The following is a 21,088-nucleotide window of genomic DNA, read 5'->3' on the forward strand; positions in this document are numbered from 1 at the left end:
AGAGAGAGAGAGAGAGAGAGAGAGTAGAGAAGAGGGGAGGGGAGAGGTCGGGGATGGGTGGGGGCTTATAGAGGGGGGTCGGGGGAGACGGCGGTACCGAGGATGGTCGGACGCAAGGAGGGTCAGGGGAGACGGTGACGTCGAGGAGGCTACAAGCACCGGCGAGGTCGAGGAGGAGGAGGCAGCCGTTCGGCGACGTCTAGGAGGCTGCATGTGCCAGCGAGGTCGAGTAGGAGGAGGAGGAAGGCGTGCGGCGACATCGAGGAGAAGGCAAGCGGGGTGAGGATGGGCTCCGGCGACGGCGCGAGGAGGCAAGGGCGACGAGGGCTCCAGCGATGGTGTGAGGAGAAAGGGGAGGAATGGGAGGAATTGTGGCAGAGAGGCCCACGCAGTGCGGTTAAGTCAAAATAGCAGTAACGCCTTTTTGGACACGCACTATAGCTAACTTAGTAGTAGCTTGTGTCAAGATAAAACACGCTACATCTAAGATAGCTATAACGCGTGTCCAGAAAAGCGCTACTACTATTTTGACTTAGCAGTAGCACCTTTTAGACAAAACAAGCTACTGCTATGCCTATCATTTTTTCCTTTCATTTTAATTTTCTTTTTTCCTTTCTGCCTTTTCTTTTCTTTTAATTTTTTATTTTATTTCCTACTTTTCCCTTTTCTTTTCAATTCCTTGTATTTTTCTTTTTATTTTCTTCTTTCCTTTCTCATTTTTTCCTTTTCTTTTTCTGAAAGAAGGCCAAGCTGGGAAGAAGGGGATCAGATTGGATACAGTGTATATAACTCAGGGAGCGGTTTATATTACACATCATTTCACAGATAACAATTAAGCGCGGTTTCTCAGCGTTGTCGTTTTTGTTTTTGAGTGAGCTTCTTTCCCTTCCTTCATTGACGAATAATTGAGCCCCTCATTGTGAAATTTTCTTTTCCATGGAGTACAATCTTTCTTAGGTAATGTAGTATTGATTCTTCTTTTGATGTATGCTTCATCGTCATCGTCATCTTCCCACATCGGGTTGTCGTATTGGTCGTGGTCTTCCTTGTTGGCGACTCCATCCATTCCAATGATGTTCCTTTTGACTCTCCTCACGACAACACGACTCGGATTGCTCTGGTTGGTTATGAAGAAGCATTGTGTCACGTGCTTAGCGTGTACCCATGGCTTGTTTTTTGCCATGGCCTTCATGGTAGCGCTCTTGGCATCAGGTATTGACATGGTAGTGAAATACCAATTTTCTCTTTCGACATTCTTAGCCCATCTAACACGGAACATTGTCGCACTGTGCAGTCTAGAGTAGTCAAGCTCCCAGATCTCCTCAACCCTTCTGCAGAATCTTTTAGTTGTGGCATTATCGTCGGTCATGCATTCCATTGTTATCTCTGAGTTCTAGAAATCACTGTTTATATCTTTGGCCTCTGATTAGAACATGTATCCGTTGATATCGTATGCCTGATAGGTCAGGAGGTTGGCCTCAGGGCCATGTGCTAAGGCGTATATGAGTAATCCATTCGTACAGCCCTCTTTCGGGGGATTAGCAAGAATATGCTCTCTGAACCAATGCATGAAAGTGGAGTTGTGCTCTCTGATAACTTCGCGTTCGTCCTGCATAGCCCCCGGTCAGGATACTTCTTTGCGATGGTTTCTTTGTGCAATGTCATGAAAGGATCTACCACATCTAGGTAGTGTAACACTACTAAGTTTGCTATGTCAAAGTCGTTGCGTCGATCCGAGTAACCCACATGCAGTTACGTGCGACCGCTGGAGTGACCTTCTCCTTCAAGCCTCCCAAGTGCTTCTTAACAGGGAAACCAACAATAGGCCGGTCTCCGCTATATAGATAGAAAGAGATGCACTCTTGTGTAAGATATCCCTGGACAATGCTTCCATCCGGACGGTACATGTTACAAACAAATACTTTGATGGCCCTATTCATCCTCTCGAACGACACCATGTTGTGCAGGAATGTTGGCCCCAGGTCTACTATGTCGTCCACAATGTGGACACACATATGCACCATGACATCAAAGAACGCGGGCGGGAATTACATCTCAAGCTCATTGAGTATTACAACAATCTCTTCCTGTACATTCGGAGCTGCTTCACACTAATCGACTTTTGAGAGATAACGTTGAAAAGTTGCAGAGACCAATAAGCGTGTCACAGACGTGCTTGTCCATTATCCCTCTAAGGGAAACAGCTAGTATCTACGTCATCATCACATGACAGTCATGAGACTTCATCTTGTTGAACCTTTTCTTCTTCGTGTCTAGAAATCTGCTTATCTTCCCACAGTAACCGGAACAAACTTTGAATCCGGTAAGGCACTTGAAGAATTGATCGATCTCGTTCGAGAATAAGGTGAAGCAAGAACGGGGGCAATAATTCTCTTCCTTTGTGCTCACTTTTTTCCCTTGTCCCACGCCTCCGTCTCCGTCTCCATCTCCTCTAACTTTTTCCGGGGCGGCATGTGGAAATCAGCCCTGATGTTCAAATCTTCCAAGTCTCTTCTTGCCTTCGGCCCATCCTTGGTATTATCCGGCATGTTCATCAGTGTTGCAAGCAAGCTCTCAAAGACATTCTTCATGATATGCATTTGATCAATGCAATGAGGTGTGTCGAGTTTGGGCCAGTACTCCAAGTCCCAGAAAACAAACCTCATCTTCCATACCTTCAGCAACGACTCCGACGCCTTTTTCACCATCTTTCCCGGTGCGGGGCACTATTCCCAGTTTTTCAACAGCTCATGGATTTCGGTGCCGCTCTGCTTATGTGGAGGTCCTCCATTCCCAGCCTCACCTTTGAATAGATCTCCACGGTTTCTCCACCGGTCATCCTTCGCGAGCCATCTTCGATGCCCCATGTACATGATTTTCCCAGACCCGCCATCTTTTGTTGCTGTTGAGATGTCGTATCATCCATGCACTGCGTGCATCCGCAATATCTGTTTCACACCTAGCCTACGACATATCCGTAACCGAGATAGTCGTGGACCGTTGTTATTAGTGCAACTCTCATATAGAAATACTCACCTTTGCTGGCGTCCCATGTTTTCGCTGGTGTTTTCCATAACATGTCTAACTCCTCTTGAAGTAGCCCCAGATACATATTAATATTATTTTCCAGTTGTTTCGGCCCTTGAATTTGCATGCTCATGTGTATGTACTTTGACTTCATGCACAACAAGGGGGGAGGTCGTACATCCATACAAACACAGGCCATGTGCTATGGTTGTTTTTTTAGAACTTGCTGACAGTAGGAGAGGCTCCTACTAACTTTTAATTAAAAGGACAGGAAGCTGTCAGAATGTGTTATAATTTACATCAAAAGAAGGTGGAGTGTTAGGAGGTACTAGTCTAGGCCCTGGGTACAGAAACAAAACAACTCAACTACCAGCCACGAGAGCTTTAATAAACGGATGGAGATTCCTTTGTTCGATGCACCATCATGGACATGTACTATGGTTGGTGTTTTGGTTGCCAAATGGATTCATGCCAATGGTGCTCGTGCCAAGCATGATGTTCCTTGCATCACATGTGAAATATCCATATTCGCCGTTGGACGCTCTCCACTAGCTTGCATTCGCGAGGTGTCTCAGCTTCGGATCATCTCCATTGTCGGGCTTTTTCCTCTCCGCATGCCAACGCATGAGCTTTGCTTCCTTGGGATCTATGAAATAATGTTGCAGACTGGGAGTGATCAGTAAGTACCATACAACTTTCTGGGAGATTTCTTTTCGGCTTTCTTGTATCGAGAAGCATTGCACACCGGACAACTGGTTTTTTGCGTGCTCCTTCCGATAAATGATGCAATCATTGATGCATGCATGGTATCTAATGTGCGGCAGAGCAAGTGGGCACACAATCTTCTTGGCATCATCCATACTAGTAGGACATAGATTCCCGCATGAAGAACCTTCTTTAGGTACTTAAGAAGCTCATTGAGGCTACCATCGGTCCATTATTTTTTAGCCTTCCTCTTTAGAAGTTCTATCCTAAAACTCAAGCGGGTCACCTCGGGATCGCAACCATCATACAACGGAGTGTTCGAGTCTACCACCAGTTGCTCCAGCTTGGGCTCCTTTCTAGAAGAAGCTCTATAGGTACTCGTCTTCTTGCGAAGCAGGTCTCGAACATCAGGGTCCCGCACGACTGAACTTACTAACAATGAAGGCTACAACGTGTCCACATCTTCTCCGCCGCCATGTCCGGCCTCTTCTCCGCCGCTATTATCGGTCATCTCTTTGTTTGGCCCAGTGTCATCATTGGCTTCCCTGTCGGCGTCCTCATCATCATCGTCTTCAATTATCCATCGAGTATAGCCATCCATGAAACCAATCATGAGCCGTGCGCCTTCAAATGACCATCTTCATAGGGGTCGAGCCAAATTCCTCCTTTGCATCTTAGACATGGACATAAAATCTCTGTCCGGTTATTTTTATTCATGCCATGCACCGCCGCTTGCAACCACCTTTCCACCATCATTCCACTGACCATCATGATCGCCTGCGGTAATAATAGTCAAATTGATTATAAAAATGCATGCATGCATCAAAGTCATACAAAAATTCTGCATGACCTTCCCTAAAAATAGGACATATAGAGTTTGCCCGAAATTCGCCGAAACAGAAATAAATTGATATTTCAGCAAAACCTCGGCAACTCAAGCACAATTCGGTGGCAACTCATGCCACATGCACAATTTCCCCCGATTAGTTCACATCACTCACACACACAACACACACACACACACACATATTTCCATTCTTACAAAAACAATTTTTTAATCACCTATCTCAAGATAGAGATCGAGCATGGTGATGAGGTTGATCTGTGTCACCACACACACCTAGGGAGTGATCAAAAGTGGACAAATGTTACTTCTTCACATGGCTAGATCTAGTTGGGGAGGTACATAGGTCACTTCATTAAATGAGTAAATCTATCTATCTAGTTGGGGAAGGAGATGGCTCTAACTAGTGGAGGGAGAGGAAAAGTGAGCGAAAAGAGAAAGGAGTTGCATTAATGAAGGTGGTGTAGTTAGCTAGGAGCATTAAAGAGAGAGAAAGAGAGTAATGGGGGGAATAGTGAGGAAGAAGCAAAGTGAGGAAGAGAGAGAGGTGGGAGCTAGGGGAAAGTGAAGGAAGAGATGATGGGGGAGGAGGAGGGGGATAGGAAAAGGTGGCTGCTGCGTCTTAGCAGTAACGAGGGCAGGGAAAATGCATTGCTGCTAAAAAGTAGCAGTAGCGCGTTCTGGCCAGCCACGCTACTTCTAAGTGGGGCCCGCCATGTGGCACAGTACAAACTTAGTTGTAGCACGTTCCCTTGAAAACGCGCTACTACTATTCTCTTAGTAGTAGCGTGTGATCTCGAATGGCGCTACTACTATACCTAGCCTGTCAACAACGGTGCGGACATGATTGTCGTAGCGCGTTTCCGTGGAGCTGCGCTACTGCGATGTAGATAGTAGTGGCGCCCTTGGTAACCACGCGGTCCTGTTAATTATCAATAGCGTCTCTTTATAACACGCGCTATTGATAAACTCCATGTATAAGGTTTTCCCTAGTAGTGGTCCAGCCAGGTGTCAATCACCAATTTCTGAATTCCTTCCCTTAAGAACCAAGAGTTCTCAGATTCAAATATGGGGTCAGTTTTGCGCACATCTCATGAGTCTAAATACAGAGGAGTGTGATCTGAATTTTCCCTAACTAGGGTAGTAACTTCAGTCGGAGGATAATTTTTCTCCCTATCTGAGCAACATAGTACTATGTCTAACGTCTAAAAATATGGATTTTGTAAATTATTACAGTAAGTGTATTGTCTTCCATTAAGATGAGGTTCTCTATGACTAGCTTGCTCAATGATAGCGTTGAACATGAAGCTCTAGTGCCCAGGAGTGTCAGATTTGTTCTTTTCATAGGATTTTCTAATAATGTTAAAGCCCCCTCCTACCAGGATAGGGCTAATGCTATTTTGAAAGAAAAAACATAGTTAAGCTAAGAATTTTTCTTTCCTGTTTGGTTGGATTTCTTCATTGACTAGCACCAAATTCCAAATGAACTTGTCTTTAACATCCCAGGTGACCATCGTCTTGAGAAATTGCATCTCAAGAAGTGTAATAAACTCTCAAAAGAAGGCCACCAGACTTCCACTAGAGGGTGTGTGGTGCCAACAAAAATCTCTCCCTGCACATATATTTTGCATGTCAAATCTAGAAAATTCTGGACTCATGGTTTCTTGTAATCTTGAGAACTTTTTTATCCATGAGTAACTCTATAAGGTATCTTCTCTTAATGTCACCATCAAATCCTCTCGTATTCCAAAACACATCTCTCATTGTTAGAATAGGATAAATTTGTTTATTTTTCTTTCCTTTTTCCCTAGGATAATCCAAACTTGCGATAGAACAAACACCTCCCAAAACCGGTTGGCCCCACTGTGTAAACACTAGAAATGGGCCGACCCATCTCTCGTCGCTCGCGTTATTGCTAGTGCATATCACGGCCAATTCTCTGCCGTGAACGATGAATAGGAAATCCCCGGGTGAGCCGTCGCGACCGACCGATTCCCTGTCATTATGTATGCACGTCCAAAATTGTTTGACACCCGAATTTTGGCTCATTTGCTCTTTTTGCAGCGTACATAGTTGTTGTGATTGTCATGTGACGAATCCTCCTCTTCAATGCCTGAAGTGCTAGGTAGCAAGTTGGCGCTCGCACGCATGCAAGCACACCGCGACCCAACTTTACGCTAGCCGCTTTGCTTCACCCAATAGTATTTCTTTTTGTTTTTCAGCTATTGGTCTGGTAGGAAAAAACTGATTGAATTCGTATGAGGTTGGAAAGAATTGAACAAAACAAGTTTATTGATTTTTTCTAAAAACAAATCACTAGTTTGAAGAAAACTCATGAATTTGGAACAAAACATGAAATTTGTTTTTTTTTTACTTTAAAAATTCATACAATTTTTGTACGAAACCAAAAAAATGCTCAGGAACCAAAGAAAAGCTCATAATTTGGAAATGGTTCGTAAACTTTGAAAAACATCATTAAATTCGAAAAAGTTCATAGATTGCAAAACAATTCATAGGAAAAAGAATAAAAAAAGGTTCATTTAAAAAAAGGTTCATGAAATTGGGGAAAAAATAACATATTTTGGAAAATCATCGATTTTGGAAAAAAAGTCAGAGAAAATGAAAACAAATTCAAAATTTGAAAGAGGTTCACTAATTTGAAAAAGTTCATGATTATTTGAAATATGTTCACAAATTTGAAAAGCTTCATTATTTTTGGTGAGAAGCTCACGAATTTGAAATTAAATTTTAAAAACTAAACAAATTTGTTTTTTTAGGAATTTCGGAAAAAAGATCGAATTCCAAAAGATTCATGCATTTGAAAAAAATATAAAAAGAAAGAAACAGAAAATAAAAATAAAAATTGAAAACCTGAACAAAACCGGCCCGGACAAAATTAAAACAAAAAATAGAAACCGGGCTGAAAAGCTTCTGAAGCTTCGGCCCATTTCCAAACGCTTTTAGGCGCTAGTTAATGAAATGCATGTTAACCTGTGCGATAATCTAATCCTACACCTACGTAATCTTTGCTGGACTGTGACGTAACCTTCGAACAAATTATTTTGGCACCGCCCTCAAATTTCACGGCGGTGCGCCCATCATCTCACCTATGGACAGAAGCCCACATCAGCATTTATTAAACTGCTTACCTAAGCAGTGTGAAATGGTCAAATGGTAAGTTCGTCGCGCTTCTTCATCTGCGCGCTCTGCTTGTGTCGCCGGCGAGTCGAGAGCCTCTTTACGTTGGCGGCTGCCCTGAACGTCAACAAGCAGCACGCCTTTCCCAACTGCACAAAAGTGATGGATTGACCGGTTCTCCTTTACTCTTTAATTACAGGGAAAAAGGTTAATCAACGCCATTCTTTTCTCTTCTGAGCGTTCTATCACCTTCACAACTCCTTTACCCACATCGACAACACGAAGTCTTGTCAAACTCTGTGGTAAAGCAGGTACGTTGCTGAACATCTGCCCGACAAGGTCCATATGCGTCCCCGACTTCCACTCCGCAGTTGATTCGATTTGACCCGATGTCTTCCAGGGGCCGTGAGCACTGTAGTAATTTTCAAAGAACGAGACATTAGCACATCGATCCGCTCGTGACCCCCGACTTAAGCACACCGCCTAAGCCCCCCTCAAGTCAAAGACACTAGGAACAGAGACCATTATAAAACCGTTGGAATCACGTGGCCGCGGCATACAAAATCGACGACGAGGACGAGCAGTCGAGTACCGTGCTAAAATCAGTGATCTGTTTCGTCTTCCAACAGACATCTCCCTAACCCACGCACTAAAAAACCGAGCGCCTGACACACCCTCGTAGACGCCACCCGTAATTAACCCCCCTGCACCGACCTGTTTACCAGGCCAACGATCGAGCTGAAAAACTAACCGTGCTAGTTGTTTGCATAAACAAAGCGCCAAGGCTGTATATAAGTGGTGTGCAGGAGACAGGAGGTGAATATAAATTCCCGGCCAAATCTTGGATGCTCTCACGGGGTTCACCAACTCTCACTTGTCCATGATCTTGTCCTTGTGCTGATCAGCACCACCTGCCCACAGAGACTCCTTGATTACCAGCTCCATTTCGCGGAAGCAAGGAACCTAGATCCGTCGTTCGAGATGAATGGCTACTCCAGCCTCGGCTCCTCGCCCCCGCCGGTGGCGGTGGCTGTGGTGACCAGCGCCCGGCCCAGGCGATCGCTGGAGCTGACCCACACCAAGGAGACCAACGCGTGGGAAGGGCTCGCCATCGGGGCGGTCACCCTGGCGAGGACCTTCTCCACCGGCTCGCAGAGGCTCTGCAGCAGGTCCGGCGACAAGGCCAGGGGCGCCCTGCCGGGCGCTATGAGGAGGGCCTTCTCCATGCGGAGGCACCCCGCGGCTCCCGGCAAGGGCGACGGGCACTACTGGAGGATCCACGACATGGAAGGGGACAGCGAGCACGGCGACGACCACAATGCGGTGGCCGAGGAGGAGCGCGGCGTGGAGAAGGAGCACGAGGAGAAGAAGGAGGCGCAGCGAGAGGAAGGTCGGCCGAAAGAGGAGGCCAAGACGAAGAAGAAGAGAGGCAACCACAACATTCTCAAGGCGTGCAAGAAGCTCTTCCGGTTGTGATGCGATCGATCGAGCCGCTTCTGCTGCGACGAAATGTACTTGCTCTCTGTCTCTTTGTCAATTGTTGGGGTGTTTTTTTTTTTTTTGCGGTGGGATTGTTGGGGGTGTTCATGTCGCATTTGTTTCGTTCGTTCTCGTTGAGGAGTAAAAACCAGGGTGAGCTCGGCATGCCGAGCGCTGCGCGCATGCGTGTTTGTGCACTTTGTGCGCTGAGTGCGAGCTTTTTAGATCTCGATGAGACTGGGAGTGTGGGCCACGGCCGTGTCGCGCGGGCATTTTGCTGGTCTCCGATGCCTTCACGGGCGACCACCGGAGACCGTAGTCAAATGGACACCCAGAGTTCGTGCGCAACATCTGTCGTCGGGTGGGAGCCGCAGCTTGTCGGAGCTCTCGACTCGGTGTGGTATGCGCAGCGGCGGGCCGAAATAGCCCAAATACAATCACCACTACCCCATGCATAAGATAGTCTTTGCCTGCTTAAGAGCATCTATAGTCGGACGTCCCAAACTCACCTTAAACACTCGGACAGACGACCCGATCACTGACCGGTCACAGATAATCGGCCGAGACGAGCGTCTCAGACGCCCGGTGACGGTGTTCTGGATAAGGGGTACTAAGAGAGTCGGCCCATTCTCGTCAGGGTGGGCCGACGAGCCCTCATTCGTGGTCAAGGTGGACTCCGAAGGCCGTACGCAGGAGGCGTGATCTAGACTGTCTCTCCCGAAGACTTGACGTGTACTCCAAGATCTTTGCCGCCGCCTAGCTCCTGGTTGCCGACCTTATAACCCTAGATACCCCCCGGCGTGTATACAAGTCTTTATCCCTTAGAGGGGACATCAACACAAAATCATTCGCGTAGCCCTAGAGTTAGATCACATGTTACAATCTCGAGGTAGATCAACTCTGTATTTGATACATCTTCATCAATGTAAATAAGAGCAGGACGTAGGGTTTTACCTCCATCAAGAGGGCCTGAACCTGGGTAAACATCGTCTCCTCCGTTCCTATTACCCTTGATCCGAGATCCATAGCTCGGGACCCCTTACCCTGAGGTCTGCCGGTTTTGACACCGACACTAGTGCTTTCAATGAGTATTCCGTTGCGCGCTCACCAGAAGGATCGATGGCTCATCTGCAGATCAACCGCCCTAATGGCCCGGGGAGCATTTTCGCCCCCGGCCAGCCTTTTGTGTTCGGCAGCATGGTCTTTTGCGCCGACTCGACAGGCTACCTGGCCTCGGTCGAGAACTACGCCCCAGGTCGGATCGTGACCTTTGGCGGCCTCGAGTACATTGCGATTCCCGTGGCGAGCTCGTCCTGTCGGGATGGGCCTCCGACCGAATCAAGAACCCATCCAGCGTCGGCGGCTCGACCCCGGAATCGATCTTCGTCGGCATTGTTAGAGACCCCCGACGTGACTACTTCGGCCAATGCCCTTCCAATCTCCGGCCCGAATGTAGATCCGGCCCCCACTTCGGGAATCACGTCAGGATTGGACCTGACCTTGGCGCAGAATCTAGAATCACTCCCGGATCCCCTTCGCGCCGAAGACACGCCAAGTTCTCGGCCGAGCATACTTCGATGCAACCCGCTTACAACCCAGTAATAAATCTGGAAGAGTTTTCTCACCTTAATGAGATGCTTGTCCGTATCCAGGGCACGTCCATCTCGGACGGCAAGACTTCGGTCTATGATCTGGTCGAACTTAAAGCCGACGGCCGGGAAATTTACATCCCACCCAACACCCACCTAGTCACCACGGTCGATGATTTAACCGACCAATTAGACTACTTTCAGGACACAGACATGGATGAAGATGCCGATGGCACCGCAGAGGACACCTCGCCCCTGGTAAACACCGGCAGGTGGATTGCTACATCTACTTAAGATGTCTACATGGTGGACACCCCCAATACCCCTCCAAGATGTCGGTGAAGACGCGCAAGGGATAACAATGGGGAGCCTAGCAGCAATAATGCAACCGCTGATAATAGCGTGCTAGAAGTCGGTGACGCTGATAACCCTGAGGGAGACCATCAAGCTTCTCTAGGGCAAAATGGCACACTAGAAAGACATCTCGAGGATTCATATCCCGATGACCTCTTTAGAGGGGCCGATGATAACTATATGCCGGAGTCCGAGGAGGATGAAAGCCTCGGCACCGAGGACTTTGTCATCCCCGAAGACCCCTTCGAACAAGAGCGCTTTTGGCGGCGCCTCATTGCGACGGCTAGGAGCATGAAACGCAAGGAGCGACAGTTGTAGGCCAACACGGACGCACTAAATTAAAAGTGGGTCGAAGTGCTCTATGTTGAGCAAGGCATGGAAGACCGGCGTCGTAGTGCGCCGAAATCATACTGACGGTGTCCTGGACTAGGGGGTACTCACCACGTCGTCTCCCGATTAGTTGGATTGGGCCGAGGATCCCCATGGCCGTATACTCATGGGCCAGTCCGGACAGTTGCCGCATACAAGGAAGATTCCACAAGACTTGGCGATCAAGACAAGGACTCCTCCCCCACCGGCGTATTCGGCTAGGACTCTTGTTATACTAGGCCTCTGGTGCATTATATAAACCGAGGCCAGGCTAGTCGATAGAGATATATACAACAATCATACCATAGGCTAGCTTCTAGGGTTTAGCCTCCCTGATCTCGTGGTAGATCTACTCTTGTACTACCCATATCATCAATATTAATCAAGCAGGACGTAGGATTTTACCTCCATCGAGAGGGCCCGAACCTGGGCAAAACATCGTGTCCCTTGTCTCCTGTTACCATTGATTCTAAGACGCACTGCTTGGGACCCCCTACCCGAGATCCGCCGGTTTTGACACCGACATTGGTGCTTTCATTGAGAGTTCCGCTGTGTGACGGCGAAAGGATCAATGGCTTGACTGCAGGTCAACTGCGACGTTGGCTTCTTCGTCACCAGCTCGACTGGTCACCTTGGCTTGACCGAGGACTGCGCCCTACCGTCGATCGTCATGTTCGGATGAAGGCCTTCATCAACACCAACTCCGATCTCTATCAAGATCATGGAGGAGTCATCCATGGAGCTCGGGGGCTCAACGTCAACATTGACCTCAGGCGACCGTGCTGTTTTTCTGGACAGCAAACTTGTATCCGCCGCCACCGCCTCCTCGAGTGTCGCCTAAACGATTACTTCGGTGGAATTATGCGGAATTAAGTCTACAACAACCCTGCAAAAATTTCTTCGAGTTCCGATGGAGGAATCTCCGGCAATCTCCGATATACCGGAGCCCCGTTGAATCTGGACGAGAATCCGGACGAGTTTAGGGCGTGGTATTCAGCATCTAGCTCGGATGTCCTTTGGAGGATCCAACCGTTGATTTGCTGCGGAATTCCCTTATCTACCACCTGCCAAAAATTCAGCTCGATCCGACCGTCCAAACTCCAGGAAACTTCCGATTAGTGCATCACTTTTTGGATCTGTTTTCTGCGCGAAAACGAATCCGACCCGAGTTCGTCTTTTTTATGAACGGGATTTCGGACATCTTTTTTGAAGGAAGTTTTGTATGGGGTATTGTGTTTTATTCCCGAACACATCCCACTAACTTTAAGATCTTTTGAACATGATCTTCAACATCATGCTGGTGTTAAACCAGTCCGGCAATATTGCTCTATGGCTGCCGACCTGCGCTAGACACGTCGTCACTTTGTTGAGCCAAGCTCAACTTCTTCGGATCATCATCTTGGCAAGCCGAACAAGAGTCCGACATCGCGAAGGATAAATCATCACCAATATCGCCGCCCCACGGATTACACGGAGCGGGCATACCGGCATCGCCACACGGTCGCTTCATCAAGCCGGCATCGACCACGTCACGACCTACATCGACAGGGCCGCACTATTGCTTCTTCAAGCTGGTGTCCATCACGCCGACCTACTTCGACATCTCGGCTAGACTGGGGGCTTCGCCATCTCTTCATCAACCTACTCCGGACACTTCGGCGTCACTAGCCGACCAGGCATGGGTGCGCGGATTGAGTCCCAATTTTGGGAATCACCTTCCTTCGGATTGCTACAACAAATAAACCAGGTGCTATTAATCCTAATATTTCTTTTTGCTTGTTTGGGTTAAATTTTTCCCAAGGAATTATTACTCTGATTAGTCCAGCATATGTACACAGGTCTATCAAATGGTGGCCGCATTATCGAGGTTGCATGATGGTTCGGTCAGTTTTCGTACATAGTTCGGCGAACGCAACATTCGGAACTCGGACCGACCTGTGAATCCAGGCTTTGCCACGCCTTTATTGCATTACGCCGACGACCTGCATCGACATCGACTTCGGCGCCAGGCCATATTTCTTTTACTACTCACTTTGCATAAATTATTTATTATGCAACATTTTTTTAATTCCTATTATTACTATTATCCCCGGTCTGCACTATTTTTTGTGCACAGGAAAATGATCCAGCTGGACTATATCCTTTGATGTCACCTCGGCTGGACGGGTGGCTTCGTCAACACTTCATTACCTCATGCCGGGGACTTCGGCATCACTCAGACATCCTGCATTGACCGTGCTATGTCACCACTTCGGAGTGCCGAGCTCCTTGCTCCGCCACCTCGGGACCGGCTTGGGGGATGGAACCTTGTCCCGCATCAAGCTCGGACCGCGTCGTCAATACCTAACACATTAACCAGCTAAGTTGCCTTCATGCTCAAAGTTTTAAATTTCTAACTTGTGTTCGGTTCGACCAAGAATTATACTTTTTTGTAAAAAAGTTGCTTGTAAAAATTTTCCTTGTCGAAACTTTGTTCGCACACACTTGACGCACTACCCACGCTCATTATACCTGGGGGCTTCTTTAACAGAAGCTTATTAATACGGGCTTTATGCCCAACACATGTGTCACACTTCCGCATGTACCTTTTATTCACCATTATATGCATCGATATGACTTAAGTTTTGGCCAAGCTAGGTTGCCTGGCTCCTGTGCTTACCCCTACGTTCCCGATTGTTCGGCTAGGTGGTAAAGGGAGCACCTCTGCGATTGTTACTGCTGGGTCAGCCGGATGTGTACCTCAGACTGGGTGAAGCCGAAAGCTAGCGTTCTTAAGGGAATACTCGGTCGGTGAACTAAAAGATGATTTCTTACCTATTTATTTACCTGCCCCCAGATGTTTTTCTGCTCTTTTCGCAGTCCGGACATGCACTTTAGGGCATGCCTCCCAGGGAAAGGAACCCCTAACGGAACTATTCTCCCTGGAAGATGTTTCTTACTAACCATGTAATATAACATAAATAGTTGGACACTTGTCTGATAAAGCACTAATGACCCCTACGCCTGGTCTCCACGCATGCCCCGGTTTTTATAACCGCGAGGGTATTCGAACACACTCTGGACTATTGGGTCCAGAGGTTGAAGCGAAAAGGTCCGCTACGACAAACGATCTACAATCCGGCTAGAAGGCATTCTACATGTCACCTTACATTTTATAGTCAACTTTTACCCAAGTCGCTTGGGGGCTCTTATGTTTATTTGAGCCGTTTCATACTAAGTGTTTTTCTTCTTAGTCGTTGCAAAGTTAAAGCACCGCAGAAGCACTTTTTTTCTAAAGTCCAATTTTCGGATTGGCACCGAACACTTGATCTTGTTCGGACGTCATGTTTTTACTGACGTTTTTTGTTTTTCCAAGCTTTTGGCACTTTTAACTATTTGTGTGTTTTCAGCACAAGTCTCGCAGTGCAACGCCGGACACCTTTAGAGATTCGGCAAAAACATTCTCGGATATTGCTATATATGCATCAGCTTCGAATTGTGTCTTCGGTCAATAGTTGGGTTGCCCGGCTCCCGCGCTTGCCTCCTACGTTCCGCTTTGTTCGGCTAGGTGTGCAAAGGGAGAACCACTGCGATTGTGCTTCCAGCTCGCATGGTTAAGCACCTCAGTGGAGAAAGCCGAAAACTGACTGTCACAATAGGTGTAAACTGGTCAGCGATCCGATGGCTATATTAAATGACGGGCCATTCATAACATTGGCCGAAGTGTTTCCGGCTTGACCTCGACTGTCGCCGAACACTACCGGGGGCTATTAACTGGCCTCCCAAACTAAATCCTCGATCTTTTGCTCTTACATTGGAGCTGAGGTTTCATGATCATGCTTAGCATGACAACCCAAAGAAAGAAACCGATAGCGGGACTATTTTCTTTGGAAGACATTTCTTCTGTTAAACAGCACTATAACATATCTCTCTGCGTACCTTTGTTTAGAAAGCCGTATGACCAGATTGCCTTGTTTGTCGTAAATCTTTGCCCTCATAAAGGCTTTATAAAGTAGGACAAACACTCCTCGGCTATTGGCCAAGGAGGTGGAAGCCGATGGTCGGTCAACAAAGTTTTGTACAATGCGGATCCGAGCATTAATGACGTAAAGTACTTGGATACATAGAGTCATTACACATAATTTGTGATTTTACTAGGGATATCGATCCTTAATTCGGCCTCCCGTGCCAGCATTAAGGCTCGGGGGCTACTGGGCTTCGGGCTTATTATTTACAAATATTAAAGGGGCACATCGATCCCCTGATCTGGTATTGCCACCCGACCAGTGTCTCGGGGGCTACTGCATTGCCTGTTCTATGCAGAAAATTTTAAGTGCAATACCGTTTCCGAGGAGATTTTGATCCTTAGGTTGGTCGGCCGCACCCAACCTGAGTCTCGAGGACTGAGCACGCCGCTTTTTGTGTCCCGAAGTATTTTGCCGAGCTAGGACTTGATCCTCAGACCGATTTTGCAAATCAACATGAGTCTCAGCGGCTACGGGGATCAGCGGTCTTATGTCATCCTTCATGTGCATCTCGGGTTTTAGACCAATACCCACCTTGAGGGCTACTGGCACCAATCAAAAATATTGACAAAAATCAGCCCACATTCGGGGTGGTGCACCACCTCAGAGGCAGTCCGGCGTAAAGCTCGGGCGCTAGTGGCTGGCTCCATAGAGGGCACTTCCGGCATTAAGCTCGGCTAAACTCCTTCAAACTTCTTTGAACCAAGGTGATTTACGACACCTCGGATACAGTCCGGCATTGGAGCTCGGATACATAGTCCGGCATTGGAGCTCGAATACCGTCCGGCGTTGGGGCTCGGATACATAGTCCGGCGTTAGAGCTGGGGAGCAGTCCGACATTGGTGCTCGACTGCAGAAGATACCTCGAATGCAGTCCGGCGTTGGAGCTCGGACGCAAGAGGACGTTGCCGCCCGGGAACAACTTCAAACCCGAGGTGTGGCATAAAAATAACAAGGCATTGATAAAGGCCGGAAACTTAAAGGGGCTCCTCGGATACCCGACGTGTAAACTCGTCGAACGCATTTCGGCGATCCTCAAGATCGAAGATGAGAAGATTTGTTGAACCAGTTTTCAAGACCGACGACCGAAGATGAAGAACAGTTCGGAAGAATCGAGGAGCATCCCCAACTTGAAGACCGGTTCAGGGGGCTACTGACGGTGTCCTGGACTAGGGGGTACTCACCACGTCATCTCCCAATCAGTTGGATTGGGCCGAGGATCCCCATGGCCGTATACTCATGGGCCAGTCCGGACAATTGCCGCATACAAGGAAGATTCCACAAGACTTGGCGATCAAGACAAGGACTCCTCCCCCACCGGCGTATTCGGCTAGGACTCTTGTTATCCTAGGCCTCTGGTGCATTATATAAACCGAGGCCAGGCTAGTCGATAGAGATATATACAACAATCGTACCATAGGCTAGCTTCTAGGGTTTAGCCTCCCTGATCTCGTGGTAGATCTACTCTTGTACTACCCATATCATTAATATTAATCATGCAGGACGTAGGGTTTTACCTCCATCGAGAGGGCCCGAACCTGGGTAAAACATCGTGTCCCTTGTCTCCTGTTACCATTGATCCTAAGACGCACTGCTTGGGACCCCCTACCCGAGATCCGCCGGTTTTGACACCGACACATACCCATGCAGGCGTCTCTTGCCGGAGTTTGATGAGGAGCTCGCCGACGACCATGACTGTGTCACGCCCAATATGCGACCCTATCCAAAAGGAACTCGAAGGTCCCACCAAGGATAGACCCGCATATTGAAACGCTTTTGCAAGGTGGATATCATTACATCAACATTACATAATAGATGGGGATACATACATAAGGCATACAATGCCACATGAATACAACATCACAATACATAAGAGCATCATGCGACTGCGGATGAATCACAAACAGAAACTCAAACGACATCCACCCTGCTAGCCCAGGCTGCCGACCTGGAACCTATCCCCTGATCGAAGAAGCAGAAGAAGAACTCAACACAAGCAAGCATTGCTCTCGCATCATGATCATCACATAACCTGTACCTGCAACTGTTGTTGTAGTTATCTGTGAGCCACGAGGACTCAGCAATCCCATTACCATGGGTATCAAGACTAACAAAGCTTAATAGGAAAGGAAGGGGCAAAGTGGTGAGGCTGCAGCAGCGACTAAGCATATATAGTGGCTAACATACGCAAATAAGAGCGAGAAGAGAGCAAAAGGAACGGTCGTGAAGCTAGCAATGATCAAGAAGGGTTCCTGAACTCCTACTTACGTCAAACTTAACCCAGAAACTGTGTTCACTTCCCGGACTCCGCCGAGAAGAGACCATCACGGCTACACACGCGGTTGATGCATTTTAATTCGGATCTGGTGTCAAGTTATCTACAAGCGGACATTAACAAATTCCCATCTGCCTATAACCGCAGGCACGACTTTCGAAAGATTATACCCTGCAGGGGTGTCCCAAATTAGCCCATGACAAGCTCTCGCGATCAACGAAGGAATAGACCTTCTCCCAGGAAGACCCGATCAGACTCAGAATCCCGGTTTACAAGACATTTCGACAATGGTAAAACAAGACCAGCAAATCCTCCTGCTGTGCCGACAAATCCCGATAGGAGCTGCACATATCTCGTTCTCAGGGCACACCAGATGAGCCAGACGTCGGGTTGGCATAGACCCTGGTTGCCTAGGGGGCGCCGGACATCGCTCGGTTTGGACCAACACTTAGACAAGCACTGGCCCGGGGGGGTAAAATAAAGATGACCCTCGGGATGCGCGACTCTCAAGGGAAAAAGGGCTAGGTGAGGCAAATGGTAAAACCAATGTTGGGCCTTGCTGGAGGAGTTTTATTCAAAGCGAACTGTCAAGGGTGTCCCATAAATCACCCGACCGCGTAAGGAACGCAAAAATCCGGGAACATAACACCGGTATGACGGAAACTAGGGTGGCAAGAGTGGAACAAAACACTAGGAAAAAGGCCAAGTCTTCCACCCTTTACCAAGTATATAGATGCATTAATAATATAAGAGATATTGTGATATCCCAAACAAAATCCTGTCCACCATGGAGAAATCTTCAACTTCACCTGCAACTAACAACGCTATAAGAGGGGCTGAGCAAAAGCGGTAACATAGCCAATCAATGGTTTGCATAGGAAAGGTGTCAAAGGTTAGAGGTTCATGGCAATATGGGAGGCTTGAATGAACAGGTGATAGGTAGCGCAGCATAGCGATAGAACGAAACAACTAGCATAGCAATGATAGTAGTGAGATCCAGGATAGAGGTCATCTTGCCTGAAATCCCGCAAGGAAGAAGAACGAGTCCATGAAGAAGACGAACGGATGAAGCCAAACCAAGCGTAGACGAATGAATCCTCACGATCGCAACGAAACAGGAACTATCGAAAAGAAGTACACAACATAGTAAACACACCACACGTGAACAAGGCATGATGCACAACCGAGCATGATGCAAGACAAGACTACATGAAGCTACTCGTGGCAAGTGATGATGCAAACAAGAGCAACACATCAAAGCAAGTTTAAATGAGGCCGGGAACAACATATAACAATTCTGGTAAGTCCTCATATGCAAATTTCGAAGTTGGTCCAGATCTGAATAAACCTTATGTTCAAGTTGTTAAACAGCAAGTTAAGATGCACCAAGATGATCTACACGAGATTCTAGTCAAGTTACATATAAAGTTCATTTAGTTCGGAGTTACGGCCTAGAAGATATGAGCAAAGCAAGATAAACATGGCATTGATGCAAAATGCACTCAAACATCAAGCAAACACCTCAAAACAAGGATGCAACATGATAATATGAAACTACATGCAATTCTAAGCAAGTTTCATATAGAGCACTCTCAAAACGGAGCAACGGTGCAACACTCACACACTATACAAGTTATAGCAACAATCTGTCTAAAACAGCAACTAGGCATATTGCAAGCATCAAAACAACATGCTACAACATCTCAACATGAAAACAAAAGGCATGGGCATGATGTACAGGTAAAGCATTACAAAACATGAACACTAAGCTATCTTCAGAAATCACTAGAACATGCTCAAACACACATGGACGATTGCAAGTAATAACAATTTCAGACTTTGCAGAAAATAACATCACGATGCAATGTTTAGAGCTATCAAACAACATGTTACAGGAACTTATCATGGCAAAAAAAGGCATGGCATGAATCTACTAAATGCATAGATCAAAATACCCTTAGTGACCATAAGCCAAAAAGGATCAGAAAATATGATGGCACCCATGTAAACATAGCAAGTTATAATACAGATTCATACATGGCACGAACATAATTATGAAGGCATATAGATGAGCTTGTGCAACTCACTATTGAGCAAAACATGGCATGGCAATGCAGCCAACAGTAAGAAGACATATTTTTAAAGCTAAGCATGGCAATAGCAAGGTCATAGGATGCATGGATCACTAGCAAAACACATGTAAACAACTGAACTTAATGTTAACAGGCTGACAGCAACATTATGAAGCAACTTTGGAGCAAGTTTACAACAATATACAACAAGCTATAAATGCTACCAGGGGCATGGATGGACAGAACATGACATGTAGATCAAAACATATTTATAGAACATCTCCAGATTATATATAGAATGATTAGTAGCAACATGTTTACATCGCATCACGAAATAAAAGATTCAGCCTAGCAAAACAGCAACATCAAGTTCACTACTTAACAAGCTCGATTCACTCACCACAAGTCATTGCATGAGAAGATAAGCATAGCATCATCAAGAAGGCATGTTCGTGAAACAAACCAAGTCAAGAACAAGTCCATAGCATGCAAGGATCAACTATAGCAACCTTGGCAAAATTGAATAACATGTAAACAATCTGCCAGGAAACATTTTGGAGCAAAAGTAGAGCACGAATATGACATGCTAGACTACTCCATAATTGCAACCAAGGGCATTAATGGATATACAATAACCACATGTTCAAAACACCCTTACTGAAGTATCTCAAAATATGCATGGATCTCTGTGTAGCATCATGTTACAAGGCATCAAAATAACAGCAAAACAGGGACTAAAATCAGCAACATCACGATGCCTAGTTTGCATGCTTGTGCTAGTCACCACATTGATCACAAAAATACATGGTAAGCACCTCTGTAAATAAGACATGTCATAGTTCAAAACACATGTAGACATCAACCTCATAGGATGCACACATCAATCATGGCAAAAATGATAAAAGAGCTCGTTCTGATAACAGACAACAGAAAACATCATGAAGCACTCTTACAACAATGATTCAGGCATCAAGATGACCTCAAATGAATATGATGCAATGGAATGAAATGGTGTACTCGTCGATACGAACAATTTGACATATTACACGCATGAAACGGAGCTACGGATGCAGAGATACAACAGGTCAAACATGGCATGATTATTGCAAAATACAGGGACTTGCAGTTTCGAGGAAGGGGGAAAAGTCAACCTCGGGTCCGCACGGATTTTGATGCAGGGTCGGAGTTCGCCGGAGATGACGGAGATGACGGTCGGCGAGGGCAGGGACGAC

General features: G+C 46.7%; 1 protein-coding gene across 1 annotated transcript; it reads left to right on the forward strand.

Moving 5' to 3' along the window:
* Window positions 1-8,583: 8,583 nt before the first annotated feature.
* Window positions 8,584-9,358, forward strand: LOC119307447. Its single transcript, XM_037583527.1, has one exon. It carries the CDS (start codon window positions 8,696-8,698, stop codon window positions 9,188-9,190), a length of 495 nt encoding a protein of 164 aa, XP_037439424.1. The 5' UTR covers window positions 8,584-8,695; the 3' UTR covers window positions 9,191-9,358.
* Window positions 9,359-21,088: the final 11,730 nt, after the last annotated feature.

Source organism: Triticum dicoccoides, chromosome 1B (assembly GCF_002162155.2).
Source record: "Triticum dicoccoides isolate Atlit2015 ecotype Zavitan chromosome 1B, WEW_v2.0, whole genome shotgun sequence".
Taxonomy (NCBI): Eukaryota; Viridiplantae; Streptophyta; class Magnoliopsida; order Poales; family Poaceae; genus Triticum; species Triticum dicoccoides.